The sequence below is a fragment of the Brachypodium distachyon genome, chromosome 1, assembly GCF_000005505.3.
Source record: "Brachypodium distachyon strain Bd21 chromosome 1, Brachypodium_distachyon_v3.0, whole genome shotgun sequence".
In the NCBI taxonomy this organism is placed as follows: Eukaryota; Viridiplantae; Streptophyta; class Magnoliopsida; order Poales; family Poaceae; genus Brachypodium; species Brachypodium distachyon.
Genome location: NC_016131.3, coordinates 63,997,233 through 64,013,672, shown reverse-complemented (window position 1 = coordinate 64,013,672; position 16,440 = coordinate 63,997,233). Strand labels below are relative to the sequence as shown.

Genomic DNA, 16,440 nt, shown 5'->3' with positions numbered 1-16,440 from the left:
ATTAGATAACTCTAATACATATACGCCATATATACACCGTTAGCAACCGGTAAGAAACAATCTAGCAATTATGCTGGTTCGTACAGTACATGATACAAGAAAATACAGTTCGTGGTATACATCTTTCCAACAAAGTACTCAAGCGATTAGTCAAACGACAGTTCAGACGAGGAGTAAAGCATACCAAGTCTCAGAGCAAGATTAGCCTAGCTCACATCCTGCTCTTCCGGACTGGGCCCAATTCCTTGGCCTTGGCCCTCAGCTCATGCTTCTTGATCTTACCTGTCGCCGTCTTCGGCAGTGGCCCGAACACTACGGACTTGGGGACCCAATAGCCAGGCAGTCGCTCCCGGCAGAAGCTCATTATGTTACCAGCCAATGCTGCCTCATTGGAACCGTCCACGCCGTCCTTGAGCGTGATAAAGGCGCATGGCGACTCACCCCACTGCTCATCGGATCGAGCCACGACCGACGCCTCGAGCACCGCCGGGTGCAGGTAGACCGCCTTCTCCACTTCCAGGCTGCTAATGTTCTCCCCACCAGAGATAATGATGTCCTTGGCTCGGTCCTTAACCTCAATGTAGCCATCTGGATGTCGAACCCCTAGATCACCAGAATGGAACCAGCCATTCTCGAATGCCTCGGCGTTGGCCTTCGGGTTCTTCAGGTAGCCCTTCATGACTGCGTTCCCTCGCATGACAATCTCTCCGAGGGTGGAACCGTCGGCTGGGACTGGCGCCATCGATTTTGGGTCGACAACATCAAGGCCTTCCATGCCTACATAGCGAATTCCCTGGCGAGCATGGAGGCGGGCACGCTCGTCGGCTGGCAGGCTGTCCCACTCTGGTTTCCATGCACATACTGTCGATGGTCCATATGTCTCTGAAAGACCATATGTATGAGTGACACGGAAGCCAAGCTTTGACATTGATGCAAGGACTGAGGGTGGCGGAGCAGCGCCAGCAGTCATGACGTCAACAACACGCGGCAGGGGGAGAATGGTGTCCGCCGGAGGAGCGTTGATAATGGCGTTCAGGACAATTGGTGCTGCACAGAAGTGAGTCACACCTTGGCTGGCTATTGCCGAGAAAATGGCCTTTGCTGTTACCTGTAAATATGAGTCAGCTTAAGAGATGCTTGGTGAACCAGTTGCTTGTGAGATGAGATAACTAAATTGCTGGACTTCCACTCACACAGAAGGAGTTAAATTGCTAGTGGGTGAATGGAGTTAAATTGCTAGTGATGAAGAATTAATTTTGTTCCATGTGATAAGTAAATTGTTCACTATACCAACACACACAACACAGAATGATTCAGATGAGGTGCTAACAAAATTAACCTGAAAGTTAAGAACAAAGTGACTGATCTATAGGTTCTCAGTTTTGTCCATTTGGCGGTTCTCGAACTTGTTTTGCTTTGCTGTATGTTTCCCCTTCTGAATATTTGTATTAACACGTGGCTGTGAACATCCTGTGTATGCAGTGGTTATGATAGTACTATTCCCTTATCAAGAAAGTAAATCAGCCAACCAAGTCTGTTAATTTCCATGGTTGTGTATATCTTAATGCCGAAGCCGGAAGGATGTTCCTTCCATTGTCTAAAAGAAGTATCTTAATCTCCTTTATAGGCCTCAGCATCCTTGCAGCCAACAAAATAACAACCAAGTATGCCAAACTTGTTTCAAGCAAATCATGAAAAGGCTAGTTCTTGTCACATGAAGCTCAAGCATAAGCGAGCAGTGAAAAAGAAAGGTTAAAATTGTCCTCCAATTTAAATCAAGATAGCATTCTTATAACTTAACAGCCCAAGTAATCATCCTAAGTACTACTCCCTTCGTTTTGTGTACAAGTCATATCTCCAAAATCACTATAACGAAACGAGGGCCTAATAAAGTGTTTTTTTCTGACCAAAAGCAGCAGAGCTGCATTCAATGATTAAGTGTTTGAACCAAGCATTAAATCTCATGTATTAATTACCCTCTCCTTCATGCATTGGCTAGTCAAAATCTTTTTAGAACATGCATTGGATGATTGAAGATGAGAGTTGGTGGAAGGAGAGAAAGGCCTTGTATATTGAAATTTCAGGATTTTGGAGATGGGACTGTATGCCGAAACGGAGGTAGTATTAGCGTGGCATTGCACTGATGGTTCTTATTACCCATACTTTGCTAGGCTATCCTTTTTATCTCTGTCCATATCTTGGTGTAATATCTTTAGTCATTTGACTGCATTGCTATTGAAAGTTAAATGTGCAAAGAAACACTGATAAAGAAGCATCAAGCTAGATTTCTTTTTACTATTTATACTCGAATCATTATTTCAATAGCATCATTTGTTGTTAATATTCATCATGGTGTTTCTTATACATGATGATTTTGTTGAGGTTGTTGCATCAATCTGTAGATTTGTAGAATATACCTACACTTCCCAGTGACATGATTGTGGTCTCAAACTTACTATTTGTGCATATAGCTTTGATTCATACAGAAAATATGTTCCAGGAAACATATCTGTACATTCTAAAATAAGGTTTACCACTAAAGTTCTGTGCAAACTTTATGTTACACAGACATTCGACAGTAGGAAGGTACCTGCTGAAACATGGTTCCAAAATAACGAGGCATACCTGACGAAGACATATATTTGTTCCACAGATTGCAGCAAGCGCCCATGTATAGCACCAGCCATTACAGTGGAACATTGGTAAAGTCCACAAGTAAACAGCACCTTCATTCATTCCCCATACCAGGACACCACTGAGTGACATTAGGTAAGCACCCCTATGATGCAATACCACACCCTTGGGGTTCGAAGTTGTGCCGGAAGTATAACCTAAGGCGATACTTTTCCACTCATCCTGTGGTGGTTTCCAAGCAAACTCAGGGTCTCCAGTTTCCAAGAACTTCTCATATTCAATGGCTCCTTTTCTCAGTGCATTTTGGAGGGCTGAAGGATCACATGTATGATCACCAATAACTACTAGAAGTGGTTGTTTGAAAGAACCTTTCTTTTGATCTGCTATAATCCTCAAAGAATCCTCTGCCAGAGAGAAAAATTCTTGGTCAACCATCACAACTTCAGCTGATGAGTGCTCCAACAAAAATGCAACAGTGGGAGCATTTAATCGAATGTTGACACAGTTGACCACTGCTCCAGCCATGGGAACTCCAAAATGAGCTTCATAAATTGCTGGGATATTTGGAGCTATTACAGCTACCTGACAGATTTAAGAGAAAATGAAAATCAATATAGACATGACAGGATATATAGCATGCATGCATCACAATCGTTTTAGCCAGCACAAAATAGTCTATCAAAATACTATAGTAGCACATGAAGAGATGTTGACAGCGGGTTCCTATTAGTGCCTTGAACTCGTCCTCTCTCTCTATCTATGTATCATATTGTAAGACTTCGGTATTTCCATTCATGTAATGGAAAGGGAGATAACCCGGTTCGAAAAGAAAAGAACACGAAGAGATGCCACCGTCTTCAAGGTGATTTCAGTACTCAATCTTCTGTATAACAACAGTATACTGAACTCTTGGCAAACATCTTTTTTATGCCGACAAGACGAATGGAGTGATGAGCACCAATAGTAAATACAGCTTGCACAAGGGTTCATAATAACAAGGCTGTGTCGCAAAGCTCAAAACCAAAGGTAACTCCGGGTATGAAGAATCGATATGAAATGCGGAATCTTTTAGCCAAAACAATAGTTACATATATCCTATTAATGATTCTAGTCTCTAAAAAGTATGCAGGCGATGCAATGTATGTTCCAGATCTTCTTCTAGATCAACAATGCCGCAGTTAGCCAGTTACTCTATACAATTTCCACAATTCAAGGTATTGACAAATAACAAAGCATTAAGCATGCTATGTGCTGCTCTGCCCAAATATGGATAGAGTACACAATTTGGATGCCTTAACACACTATTTGGCATTATTTATTATGCAACTTTGCATTGAGAAATATGTCCCTCCATCAAATCTCAACACGTGTTTGTGCAATTAAAAATGCACAAGGCACGCGAGTTGAAAGGACAGGCTTTAGGGATGCATTCCCACCACACTAGCTGAGGACTGAAGAAGCACACCATGCATCCGCCTAACTATCAACCATCTATCAGTATGATGGGACATGATATCTGTTACCAGAAATAGGAGCGGAAAGCCCAGTTTATCAACACGAATAGTTGCTTATCCAGCCTTTTCAGTTAAATATCTATTTACTTAGGTTAATCTGAAAATCTGACGTGTGATCCGAATTGAAAGTTTGCCACGCAGAAGCTATCACGTGTCCTTGGACAACTTTTATAAGCTTTTGAGAAAACTCATGGTCAAATTTTGGATAAAGCAGGGTTTTCGTTAGTCGATGTAGTACGTTGCTGGGCTTCTATTGGCACACCTGCACAAGTTCAGGATCTAAAGAGCAATTCGCGGGCCCAAATTAATGACGTGACCCCGCAAGTTCAGGGAACAGTCGCACACGCAGAGGAAAGGATATAGAGGGGAGAAAGAAATGGCCGGGGAAACAGAGACGGCATCTATCCCGTACCGTACTCCCGTGGCCGACGGATCGGCGGGCGAGGGCGGAGGCGAGGCGGCGGCACCGGCTGTAGGTGTCGGCCCAGGTGTAGCGCAGGGAGCCGTGCACGAGGGAGGCCCGGCCCGGGTGCGCCAGCGCGGCGCGCTCGAGGAACCAGAGCGGCGTGAGCGCCGTGTGGTTGGCGGCGTTCTTCGGGAGCTCGTCGATGTCCCTCTCCGCCGCCATTTCTCGTCTCCCCCACCTAGGCTACGCCGCTCTCTCTCGCCTGACTGACTTGTGTGGCTTTGACTTGGCACGGTGCCGTGAGCTTTTGAGAGTGGAGCCCGAACAAATGGGGACGCGATGCGCTTCGCTTCGTCTGTTTTTTATACGCCGGTGGGGGTTTGGGCTTTGGGCCAGCGTGGCGCGTGGTGGGACGACCGTGCGAGAGGAGGCGGGATGAGGAGCGGGTGGCGGGGATCTGCCGGGGCCGTCTCGTGGCCCGGGCGGGAGTTTTTTTTTTTTTTGTGGCGCGGCAGCCGGCGGGCAGGTGCGTGTGGGCGGCGTGCGAGGAATCCCGCTGTTTATTTATTGTCCATCGCCGACGTCCGGCGTGCATGTGTGGCCCCGTCTTACAGTGCGAGGTTGACTGGTGCAGTGGTGCCACGACGAATTCGCTGAATTCCAACGTTCCTACAAAGGCTATACAATACCTGGGCGGGCAGAACCTTTGCCCTTTTCCCAACTCTAGGAAGAAAGGAATTATCAAGTCAAGAAACACAGGGGATTGATTCATCGAGAAACAAAAGAACGGCCTCGAAATTACTAGCAGTTTAGCACATTATTTGCTCAGTTTCGGCGTGAGATCACATCAGAGACTATAAACACAGCTTGAATCATACTCAGATCTCTATCCAAACAACACAACCAGCACATCAATCAAAGCTTCTCTGGGGGGCGGGGAACGACTTGTGCACGCAAGTCATATCAAGCGGGAATTATCCCGAAGTCCCGAAGCACAAACCCTGGTCTTATTCACGATCTCTATACATGTGTACATCTCAGCATCAGATCAGTTCACATCCTGCTCTTCTTCACAGGGCCAAGCTCCTTGGCCTTTGCCCTCAGCTCGTGCTTCTTTATCTTCCCTGTCGCAGTCTTCGGCAACGGCCCAAAGATGACCGACTTTGGCACCCAGTAGCCCGGCATCCTCTCACGGCAGAACTTCATGATGTTGCCCGCCAGGGCTGCTTCGTCCGAACTGTCAGCACTTTCCTTCAGTGTAACGAATGCGCATGGCGACTCTCCCCATCTCTCGTCAGCCCTGGCAACGACCGAGGCCTCGAGGACATCGGGGTGCATGTACAGCACTTTCTCGATCTCCAGGGTGCTGATGTTCTCCCCGCCGGAGATGATGATGTCTTTCATCCGGTCCTTGACTTCTATGTACCCGTCGGGGTGCTTCACACCGAGGTCACCAGAGTGGTACCAGCCATGCGCAAACGCCTCCGCGTTAGCCTTGGGGTTCTTCAGATAGCCCTTCATGACAGCGTTGCCCCTCATGACGATCTCACCGTAGGACTTGCCGTCAGCTGGGACAGGGGCCATTGTTTTGGGATCAACGACGTCCAGGCCTTCCAGTGCAGTGTATCTGATGCCCTGTCGACAATGCAGAAGGGAACGTTCCTCCAGTGGCAGATTGTCCCACTCCGGCTTCCACGCGCACACTGTCGACGGGCCATAGGTTTCCGACAGACCGTAAGTGTGCGTGACACGAAAACCACGGATAGACAGGGCAGCGAGAAGAGATGGTGTCGGGGCAGCTCCCGCCAACATGACGTTTACCACACGGGGGAGTGGCAGAAAGGTTTCACTTGCAGGAGCGTTTATGAGGTTATTCATGACGACAGGTGCAGCACAGAAATGTGTGACTCCTTGTTTTGCGATGCCGGTGTATATAGCCTTTGTGCTCACCTGCCCAAGCGTAATGGTTAATGAGAATCAAGCTTAACATAAAGTAGCAAAAGGAACAAAGGAATAGCACGGCTGTTTTATTTTGTTATTTGACCAACTTGAAGTGTTTCCACATTATGTTTATCTTTATTCCTATCAAGATCTCAATTGGTAGCAGTGGTCCGTCACCTTTGGACCACACCAACTGTTGATTTGACGCAAGCTATTTAGATAGAAAATGAATATGGATTATTTGATCGAAGTCAATAAATGATAGTGTAACATTCTCTTTAAACATGCAGGGTATTTTTTTTTAAGTCCGTAGCAACACAGGTATTGTGCTAGTTAATTCTAAAAGGCTAAATGAACTCTGCGTAACTGGTTACACCCTTTGCTACCAGAAATGCATCCCACGAAAGTCTATAATATCAACGCACAGGAGATATTGTACTCGATTTGTACCACCTACTACTCCCAGCAAGTGATTTTTTTAGGAAGTTTTGACTATATGCAACTTTGCGGTTGTGTAACTTAGCAGTTCGACAAAAGTTGCATTCTGTAATTGGCAATACACTGTAAGTACCGCATGCCAAGAACACAACTTCTATGATTAGCTCAGCCTGCTTTAGCATGTACCCTCAATTATAAGATGGCTACGCATTTCAAGATTCAACTTTGACCAAAATATGGATCATGTGCATAAAAATTATGCCGTTGAATTTGCATTCGAATAATTTTCCAAAAGCATCACTTTTATGGCAGATGATACATAAATTAATTGTCTAATTTGATGATCAGAGGTAAATCTTTAACACGAGGGCACTTTATAATTTGGGAAAGAGGGAGTGCTATTTGTCTTCATCATCGCGATTAGCTGACTTTGCAAAAATTGCCAATTACATCTGCTAGTAGAGCCAGCAGACAGTGATAGGGCAGGTTTTTAACATACCTGGCGAAGACATATGCTGGTTCCACAGAGGGCAGCCAATGCCCAAGTGTAACACCAACCATTACAATGGAACATGGGCAAAGTCCACAGGTAAATAGCCCCTTCCGGCATTCCCCACACCATAGCGACACTGAGCGCCATGAGATATGCGCCACGATGGTGCAAAACGACACCTTTTGGGCTTGAAGTAGTCCCAGAAGTGTACCCTAAGGCAATGCTCTGCCATTCATCCTTTGGTGGCTTCCAATTGAATTCCGGGTCACCAGTTTTCAGGAACTCTTCATATTCAGTGGCCCCATGTCTCAGCGCATACTGTAGAGACTTTGGATTGCAAGTTGGATCTCCAACAACAAGAAGGATTGGAAGCCTAAATTCCTGTTTCTTCCTCTCTGCCACTATCTTCAGCGATTCTTCGGCTAGGGTGAAAAATTCTTGGTCCACCATCACAACCTCTGCCATGGAATGATCAAGAAGGAATGCGATCGTCTCAGCATTTAACCGGATGTTGACACAGTTCACCACAGCTCCACACATTGGAACACCAAAGTGCGCTTCATAAGTTGCCGGAACATTTGGAGCTATCACAGCAACCTAATGGGACAAACATAAAACAAAAATTAAGTTCTGTCTAATCCTATAATTCTACAAAGACACTGCAATACTCAAGGAAGCTATTGACCAGACAAACGACGATGTTCATTTCAGCAGTAAATAAATGAACCATCCACTTAAAAGTGCGCCCAAGGCCAGCAAGTTTTCTATCAAGTGCGTCAAACTCACCATTCCCTTGTCTCTTTTAAGTCATCTCCAATAGTTGTAAGATGGTTATTAGTAAATTTACCATGTAGGATATTTGGTGATGTGGCAGATAATGAATGAGATTGGAGAGCAAGGTTGTAGAGCAAATATTTATATTCTCTCACGTCCTATTAGGCTACTTACTTAGATTCCATCTGAATAGTTGTATAATGCATTGTTGGTAGATGACATGGACAATTTTTCTCACAACCTAACATATAAATTGTTGGAGATGTCCTTATGCTCTGTTTCATATAAATTGTTAGAGATGCCCTTATGCTCTGTTTCTGGAACATCGCTATTCTCATTATGAAAGTGATTGAAAGGGGGATAAGCCCAGTTCGGAAAGAAAAAGAAAAGGGATCCCAAAATAAAAAGGGCGGCGACCTTTTTTTACCTCAAGGGAATTGGGAATTGGTACAAATCTGCAATGAACCCACCAAAGATGAAACAAAAATAAACCATCATTCCACATGCTTTTTTGGCGCTTCCAGGAATTTAGACCTAATACTCTAAATAGACTAACTGATAATATCATGGACAAAGACTCAACCAAAGAAAGGGATAAGCTTATCTTATTTGACTTAAAACAGTGATGGTTCCGTGTTTTCCTTGCCAACCTATTAGGAGCACCTTCTAGATGATACCATGTTTCCATTTTGTTGAAAACAGTGACAGTTCCGTCTTATGCTTGTTCTTTTCTGTGTTTTTTTCTCAAATGGGAAAATATGACATGTTTCCAATCCCATTGGAAATAAAAGGTAAACATATTGCAGTATTGAGTGGAACATATCTAGCAATATACTCTCAAATAGAAACAGCAACATTTCACTCTTCTGAATATATAAGTCGGAGAGTAACTTCATTTAACTGCACATGGAGATGGAGTACCATGTTTCTTCTTCTTTACTTTAACTTTAAGCACAACAATGGACTAATTTGAGGACCATTTATCTTGCAGATGAGCAGATAGGGTCCATTTTCTATAAAAGATACCCCGTACTAAAATCAAACCACTCTGTATTGAGCTCATACAACAGAATAGCCCAACTCACAACCAGCTCTGGTGGTTGCTTTTTTTGCCTTTCTAAAAATAAGATAAATTATCGAACTCTTCAAGTATTGGGACAAGGAGGAGAAATTCACCGTGTTGCCGTGGCCGACCGATCGCTGCGCCAGGGCGGAGGCGAGGCGGCGGCACCGGCGGTAGGTCTCGGCCCAGGTGTACCGGACTGGGCCATGGACGACCGACGCCCTGTCCGGCTGCGCCAGGGCTGCCCGCTCCAGGAACCAGAGCGGCGTCAGCGCCGTGTAGTTGGCGTCGTTCCGCGGCAGATCGTCGATGTCCCTCTCAGGCCCACGCCCCGGCCCCTCCGAGCCCATCTTTTCTGCTCTCTCTCTCTCTCTCTCTGCAAGGCAGAAGCCGAAGAACACGGTGGCGAAACGGGAGTGTCAAAGGCGTGAGGTGGTAGAGAGAGAGTGTGTGTGAGCTCACTCACTGGTATTTATGGTTCCGAGTTGAGTGGCTTGCACGCCGGAATGCCCGTCCGATCAAGGGCGGACGAAGAGGATCCGGTCGCGTGTTGGAGGCGAGAGACCCGAATTTGGACTTCTCCACCATGATGGGTGGTGTGGGCTGGACCAAATACGCGGGCTAGCTTTTGCTCCTCTGGCTGACTCTCTGGCCATAGAGGCTATATAGCCCATACTGAGGTGTGTTCGGAAGCCTCTTGTCAAAATCCATCCATCCAGCTTCCCAATCCTAAACTCGTTCGGTGCTGCTCTTCTTTGTTCCTGGGCTGGGCTGGAAGCCCATTAACCGACCTCCTGTGCTCGGGCGTCGAGAGCGGAGACGTCGCTGGACGACCTCCGCGACGTGGTGGACGAGGAGGAGGACGAGGACTGGCGGCATTGGGGCGCCGCGAGGCCCGTGCGGAAATTGCCGCCGCCGCCGGACCTCTCGCGGATGGACCCCGCCGTGCTCCAGGCCGAGCTCCTCCGCCACCACGCCGGCCCATCGCTCGGCTTCGTCAAGCTCCGCCCCGGCGACCGCCGCTCCCGGGTACGGGGTTCCCTCCGCCCAGTTGCTACGGCAGGAGCTCCTCTCTGCGTCGGGCGAGGTGGGAGCGAGAAAGGGATCTCGGTCTGCATCGGGCGAGCCGGCGAGATGGGAGTTGGGACTTGGGAGAGAGAAGGGAACCGGGAGAGGGTAACAGGAAAGAACGGGATAGGGGTAGGGGACGAAAGAGAACGGGATCGAACCGTGCCAGCGGTAAATGGCCGTAATTTCTCTGTGCTCCAAGTTTGAGTCAAGTTTTCACGTTGGATCTCCACGCGGTTTCTTCCTTTTGTGTTTTAAAAGATTCAAAATATTTTTGTTTTGGGCCACGGGACGGACAGATGATGGAAATAGTGTTTTTTCTTTCATATTTCACATTTTTTCTGAAATCATTCGTTTCGATCGTCTCCTCTCTCACCTTGAGCACGATGGCGGTGACACAATCTTCTCGGCGGCGACGATGCCGCACGAATCACAACTCCGACGATGGGACCAAGGCTATTCGCAGTACAGAATTTTTTCGTCTCGACGGTTTGTGCTTTTCTTCTCTCCACGATCACTTCGGTTTGGGTGGAGTTTTGGTAGGGTAATAGGCAATTGATCGGCGCGTTTTGCACAGACGATGGTAATGTTAGAAATGATGTTCATGATAGTAGTGGTTAGTTCTGAAGATTTCCCACTCAGTATGAGTTGATTAGATGAATTGTGTACGGTCTGAAAGTCGTCTGAATTTTTTCCGAATTTTGTTAGATTTGTATGAATGGTGTCTCAGATTTGTATGTATGTATTCGCGCTAATGATGACTCATATATTACGGAATTGTGTGCTTTTAATCGCCTAGTCGGGCTTTCAGTGCAGTCCGGCCGCTCGTCGGGACTAGGTGAACTAGGGGGTCGTGATTACTAGCGCGTGCGTGTTGCCAGCGTGGCATGACACGTGTCCCCACCAGAGCATATGAATCTGCACACGAGTTGATGTACCACTTCACCCTATTTTACAAGATGTCGTACTAAATTGCTCGTGCGATACAAGTTTTTATATGGCTGGTGTTATTATCTATTATTTTAACAAGCGCATTGCTACCATTTGTTGTCATCTTACAAATCAGGGTGTTTCTTATCCAGGGAGGCTTTTTTTACAGCGCCTAATAAAAAGGAGGCCCTTCATTCCGATTAATTTCCTCATCGATCAACAAGGCTGTCGATTAGCACACGCTCCAAACATCTAACTGATACAACATATAATTACACGGGAAATTTCACTTGTGCTATCTCATCACGTGCATGTTCCATGCCTTTTCGTTACATAGGATTTGACGACAAGCATTCGAAAAAAGAAAGAGAAGTGAAGAAAAATTTCGACGACAAAGTCAAATTAAGCCTACCCCGGCTCCTCATCCATCAGGAGGAGAGAAATTCAGAAGAGCCAATGGGACACCTTCTTGGGCATGACACGCTCTTCGATGGTGTTTAGGCTCGGCTTCCACCCCCTGATCGACAGCTCCCGGCTCAAGAACTCCGGTCGGAGCTCCTCGAAACCCTCCGCCGAGATCGCCTCCGTCTCTTCCGTCCTATCCACTTCAGCCAACGGCGCCGACCGCTCGTCACCGGCCTCTTCCCGGCTCTTCCTGAACGAGAGCTTCCTCCTCAGCTCGCCAGGCATCGACCTTGACCGCGCCAGCGACGCCGAGGCGAGCACGCGCCGCGCCTCGTCGGCCGACACCTTGCCGCGGACGGCCGGCAGCAGGACGTACACCCCGCCGGCGCCCAGAACGTGGTCGGCCGGCAGCGGCGCGACCTTGGTGGCGGCCTTCCGCTGCTGCTGATGGTGCTTCTCCTGCTGCCGCAGCGCGTGCGCGTCGACGACGAAGTGGCGCGGGTGGTCCATCATGAGCTCCGCCACGGACACCGGCTCGCTCAGCGCCCGCACGCTCCCGTCCGCCATCACCACCTTCCCTCCGCCGCTCTTCGCTCCAGCCGCCGAGACCAGGTTCCCCATATTTCCACCGTCGTATGTATGCACCTCGATCGGCAGAGGGTTAAGCTAATTGAGCTTGAGCAAAGCAGGTAATGGCGGGGCGGGAGGAAGGGATGGTTGGGGTATTAAAAGGTGGGTGGGAAGCCAATTGTTCTGGAGTAAAACATTGTGAGGTCGTAGGGAGGAAACACCCACGATAGGTTAGAAAAGTCTCGGCCGGGGAGGGGAGGTTTAGTTGGCTCGGCAAAGAAGCCAAGAAATTGGCGGGTTCGGTTTGAACCGAACTGCTCCTCTCGTCTCCTCTCCCGCGTGTGTGTGACAGTGAGGTCGTTGGCGCGTTGACTCGTCCTTGACACGCTGCACCGTCACGGGCCTTTTCAGACTTGTTCTGTTCTGAACGCATTTAACTATCAGAGAATTCGTCACTGCCGCTAGACTTACTTGGCATAAATTCTTTGGAATGTTCTTCAATTTTCCCGGAAGAGTCGGGGAAACGGGAATAGGCTGCACTGCAGGATGTGTGTATATTCAAGGCGTTAACAGGAAAAGGGTTTACGACAAGAGCAGGAAATTAAACACACACGATAAGGGAAGGAATTAACCAGCGGATTACGTCGTAATTAGGAAGTATGGGTTGGGTCGAGGATGGGCTTGAAACTTCGATTTGGTTGGCACCTGGTGTCTGACTGTCTGGTGATGAGTTTGTTCGGTTGAGCTGGATGGATGTATGCGTACTTTCTGTCTCAGGTCCGAAGGCGACGTGCGACCACTTTGCCGTTGGGGGCGCTCCGCTATTCTCCCGTCCGGGCCGGCTGCTGCGTCTGCGTGCCCATTAATTCCTTGTCAAATTGCTTTGAGGAGAATCCAAGTATCCGGTTCTGGTACTATATATTTGTCGGAGGGATGTACTGTATTAGTCGTAGAATAATCAGAAGCGCGTGCAGTGGTTCCTGCATTTGATGGGGTCCCCGTTTGGGTTTTTCTCGTTGCGTAATTTAAATGAGCAAGAAATAGCTGTGGTGAGCTAACTTGGTTTGATGGATTTTCTTTGATGCTCTGCCATTTGGTTAGATGAATCTGCGAAGTTGACGAGATCAAGCCTGTTTCATTATATTGGTGATCTTCCTGCACGTTGCAGATTTCGGACGACCAAATGTGTCGTGTCCGGAGACATGGATATTAATACCATCATCTCCAACTATATCAGGAGAACAAAGGAAAGTTCTTGAGGTCAATCAACCAATGCTGGCAAATGTTGGACAGGGAGAATTTGGAGTTTTACGGAGAAAATTTGGCGGGATGCTGGGCCTACCGTGATCGTGGCTTCGTAGTTTAGCATCTAGTGACACTCATAATTGCCATCCTTCTACTTCCAAGCATCATTGCTGCAAAGTACAGTCTATGCCAACCTTACTTTATGTAAGTCTTACTCTTGACGCTCATGTCATCAACAGTCTTTGTGTACTAGCTACCTACCTGCATTTCCATGGGAAAACATGCAAACGGAGTACATGTCCAAGTCTTCTCTAATACCTAAACGGAGCTTGCGAGACACAAGCTTGCTCGTTTCTAAATGATCATGTTATCTATTAATTATATCATATTCCATTAATATATATGAGGTATAAACTACCCACCCTGGCGGTGTACTCATTCAAAGGTCACGAAAAAAATCTGATTTTTTTATGACGCAAAATTTTAAATATATGTATTACGGCACAAATTCAATTCTAAATTCAACCTATGATTTTGTTAACAAAAAAAATACAAACCAAGAAATGAATAGTACTGCTTAAATTTGGACTGAATATTATCCTGATGGTACTATTCACATTAGATTTGTCCTCTTTGTATCTTCAGTTGTGGATTGGGTCTGAAATTTTGTGACATGGTAGATTCATCTTGGGTCAATGTTGGGGGGGAAATTCAAAACTTTTTGAACGATGAATTTAATTGTCTGGTGCACTAATATACCTAAAGGTGCTGGTGCGCATTTTAATTCATTAATAGAAAGCTCTGTCCAAAATTTATTTATTAATATGTGGTTTGCATGATATACATTCATGCCTGCATTTTTAAAGTTTTGAACGCGGATCCAATAACATTAATTTTATGTCCCATAAATTACATACTCCATCCGTTTGGGTTTATAAGACCCACACGGAATTTTATGCCAAACCTTGACCAAAAATTACATTGGTAATATGAGATTATTGCAGCACAAAAGATATATCATTGGATTCGTATTGAAAAACTTTTTCTAATGGTATCACTTTTATATACATGTACAAAATATAATTTGAATAATTGTTAATCAATGTATGGCACAAACTTCAAATTGAGCCTTATAAACCCAAACGGAGGGAGCAGTAATATCTGTCCTCTTTAATATGGCATTGTCCTGAACTGTTAAGTGCAGCTCCTGACGCTTCGGATGCATGCCCCATTTATTTGTCGGATGATCCAGCTTTATTCATGCAGTCCACCTAATAAAAAATTAGTAGCGTTGCGAGCTCAATAAATATTGTGTAAAAAGAGCATATGACATAACTAAGTATTGTTCATATGTTCAAGAAAACTAAGTATTGTTCAAATCCTTATGTTAACCAAATCAGGCCTGATACACCTAACCGGAGGGCATGATACTACACGACAACTTACATAGGTTTATTTTTTGTGTAATGGAGCAGTAATTGTGTAGTAGTTGCTGGTACAAGTCACAATTAGTCGATTCTGCCCAATAGTGTAGTTGCTACGTACTCCCTAGCACAAGTCGGAACTAATCTACATTCTGTCACTAAGAAAACTACATCATGTAAGACGTACGGCACCTAGGATTCCAGCACAAATCCTAGAGAATGGGAATCTGATATGTTTCTTACTACCAAATCACTACGGATCGAGAGCTCTTTAATCCATTGTCCAAATCTGGAAAGGAAACACTGTTCACCATTATCAGTTTCTTCCATAATCCCGTGCCTTTGCAAGAGCGACAGAATTGCGTGCGAGTTGAGCCTGGCCAAATTGCTGCCGTGGTGATGGTGGTCGAGCGATGGGAATGATGGCTAGCTTCGGTTGATCGGAGAGGGATGGGTACCTACCAACCAGGTATGAAGCTTCGATCTGCCGAGACATATCTAATTAATCTTAGTCTAATAGAGTACTGCTTGTCTTCTCCTTGACCCAGCCGGCACTTCAAATCTAATTAAGTCCCCATAGACATGCCAATGCGGCAATGCATGCCAGTCCAACTGTTTTGTTTGTTTGGACTTGGACCCCGGCCGCTCTCTCTCCAGCTCTCTGTTTGAAAAGGACAGGTCGCTTCTTGCCCAAGCGATTCTGTTGTGTTGCATGCATTCGTTGAGGGGTCATAAATAGATATATAGTTATGCATATGCTCAGAGAAAATCTAAAGAAAGATTTACTTGTAATTAGTATAGGGTACGTACTATCCCACAGCAACCGCGATGGACGACCAAGTTTCCTCCGTTAGTTGTAACCTTACAACAGAACGGTGTTGGTTAGTGACTTAGTGTAGTGCTTGGTTATAAATCGTTTTTGCAATGGCGTACGTGATGCGCGTTCACTTAAATTGTTTTGTTTGATTAAGAACTGCATATATTCATCTAACACTTATAAAGTTTTGAGTTGGTGGTCGCGAATTCACTTCAACAAGACAACCCTTTAATGGATACGGAATCATCTAATTGTCACTCATTCTAAACGTATCACGATCTCTTGACAATGCTTGATTGGTTTTCATGACTCTCAAGATAACTATTTTAAAAAAATAATATTTTGACATAATTTTTATTTATCAGAAACTCAGCATAACATAAATTCTTAATTCACGAACATTTACTTAGGATGCGTAGAATATCTCCAAACGGACGTCGATCTGATCGAACCGGATAAATGCATACGTATACATACAGAATGCAAAAGGCACGTGCTAGCATCGCGCAGAAAAAGAAAAGCCATTGATTCAACTCGTTACTCGTGCCGTAACATCTCATCTCATCGTGAAAATTGACCTGGAAGTTTTCGCTCTCGGGATCTTCGGTCGCCGACACTCCGCTGGAACGACCGCCGACGTTGAAAGACGCTGAAGAGACAGCAGCAGCAGCGAACGGTGTTTAACCTTTTATATGGTGCTGTAGGCGGCCAGTGGATT

General features: G+C 45.9%; 3 protein-coding genes across 4 annotated transcripts; all 3 read right to left on the bottom strand.

Moving 5' to 3' along the window:
- Position 1: 1 nt before the first annotated feature.
- Positions 2-4,776, bottom strand: LOC100835764 (acetate/butyrate--CoA ligase AAE7, peroxisomal). The gene is made up of 3 exons (XM_003558039.4): positions 4,561-4,776; positions 2,626-3,216; positions 2-1,108 (listed from the first exon to the last, which is right to left on the bottom strand). The coding sequence occupies exons 1-3, from the start codon at positions 4,774-4,776 to the stop codon at positions 212-214; spliced, it is 1,704 nt and encodes a 567-aa protein (XP_003558087.1). The 3' UTR covers positions 2-211.
- A 541-nt stretch (positions 4,777-5,317) lies between these two features.
- Positions 5,318-10,506, bottom strand: LOC100836068 (acetate/butyrate--CoA ligase AAE7, peroxisomal). Of its 2 annotated transcripts, XM_024455983.1 has the most exons (4): positions 9,730-10,506; positions 9,377-9,639; positions 7,433-8,023; positions 5,318-6,504 (listed from the first exon to the last, which is right to left on the bottom strand). In XM_024455983.1, the coding sequence occupies exons 2-4, from the start codon at positions 9,611-9,613 to the stop codon at positions 5,608-5,610; spliced, it is 1,725 nt and encodes a 574-aa protein (XP_024311751.1). In that variant the 5' UTR covers positions 9,614-9,639; positions 9,730-10,506; the 3' UTR covers positions 5,318-5,607. The 2 variants fall into 2 exon arrangements, with proteins under 2 accessions (XP_024311751.1, XP_024311746.1); XM_024455978.1 differs by lacking the exons at positions 9,377-9,639; positions 9,730-10,506 and adding an exon at positions 8,628-9,301.
- A 928-nt stretch (positions 10,507-11,434) lies between these two features.
- LOC100836996 lies at positions 11,435-12,518 on the bottom strand. The gene has a single exon (XM_003558043.4). It carries the CDS (start codon positions 12,285-12,287, stop codon positions 11,706-11,708), a length of 582 nt encoding a protein of 193 aa, XP_003558091.1. The 5' UTR covers positions 12,288-12,518; the 3' UTR covers positions 11,435-11,705.
- Between the last annotated feature and the right edge of the window lie 3,922 nt (positions 12,519-16,440).

What these genes read in the sequence shown, in the direction of transcription:
- LOC100835764 (XM_003558039.4), bottom strand. Translation starts at nt 4,776, where the DNA reads ATGGCGGCGGAGAGGGACATCGACGAGCTCCCGAAGAACGCCGCCAAC. An exon ending in CCGTCGGCCACGGGAGTACG is followed by an intron (nt 3,217 to 4,560) that starts GTACGGGATAGA and finishes TAAATCTGTCAG; the next exon opens with GTAGCTGTAATAGCTCCAAA. An exon ending in CAAATATATGTCTTCGTCAG is followed by an intron (nt 1,109 to 2,625) that starts GTATGCCTCGTT and finishes TCATATTTACAG; the next exon opens with GTAACAGCAAAGGCCATTTT.
- LOC100836068 (XM_024455978.1), bottom strand. Translation starts at nt 8,888, where the DNA reads ATGGAAACATGGTATCATCTAGAAGGTGCTCCTAATAGGTTGGCAAGG. An exon ending in CAATTCCCAATTCCCTTGAG is followed by an intron (nt 8,024 to 8,627) that starts GTAAAAAAAGGT and finishes TTGTCCCATTAG; the next exon opens with GTTGCTGTGATAGCTCCAAA. An exon ending in CCAGCATATGTCTTCGCCAG is followed by an intron (nt 6,505 to 7,432) that starts GTATGTTAAAAA and finishes ACGCTTGGGCAG; the next exon opens with GTGAGCACAAAGGCTATATA.
- LOC100836996 (XM_003558043.4), bottom strand. Translation starts at nt 12,287, where the DNA reads ATGGGGAACCTGGTCTCGGCGGCTGGAGCGAAGAGCGGCGGAGGGAAG.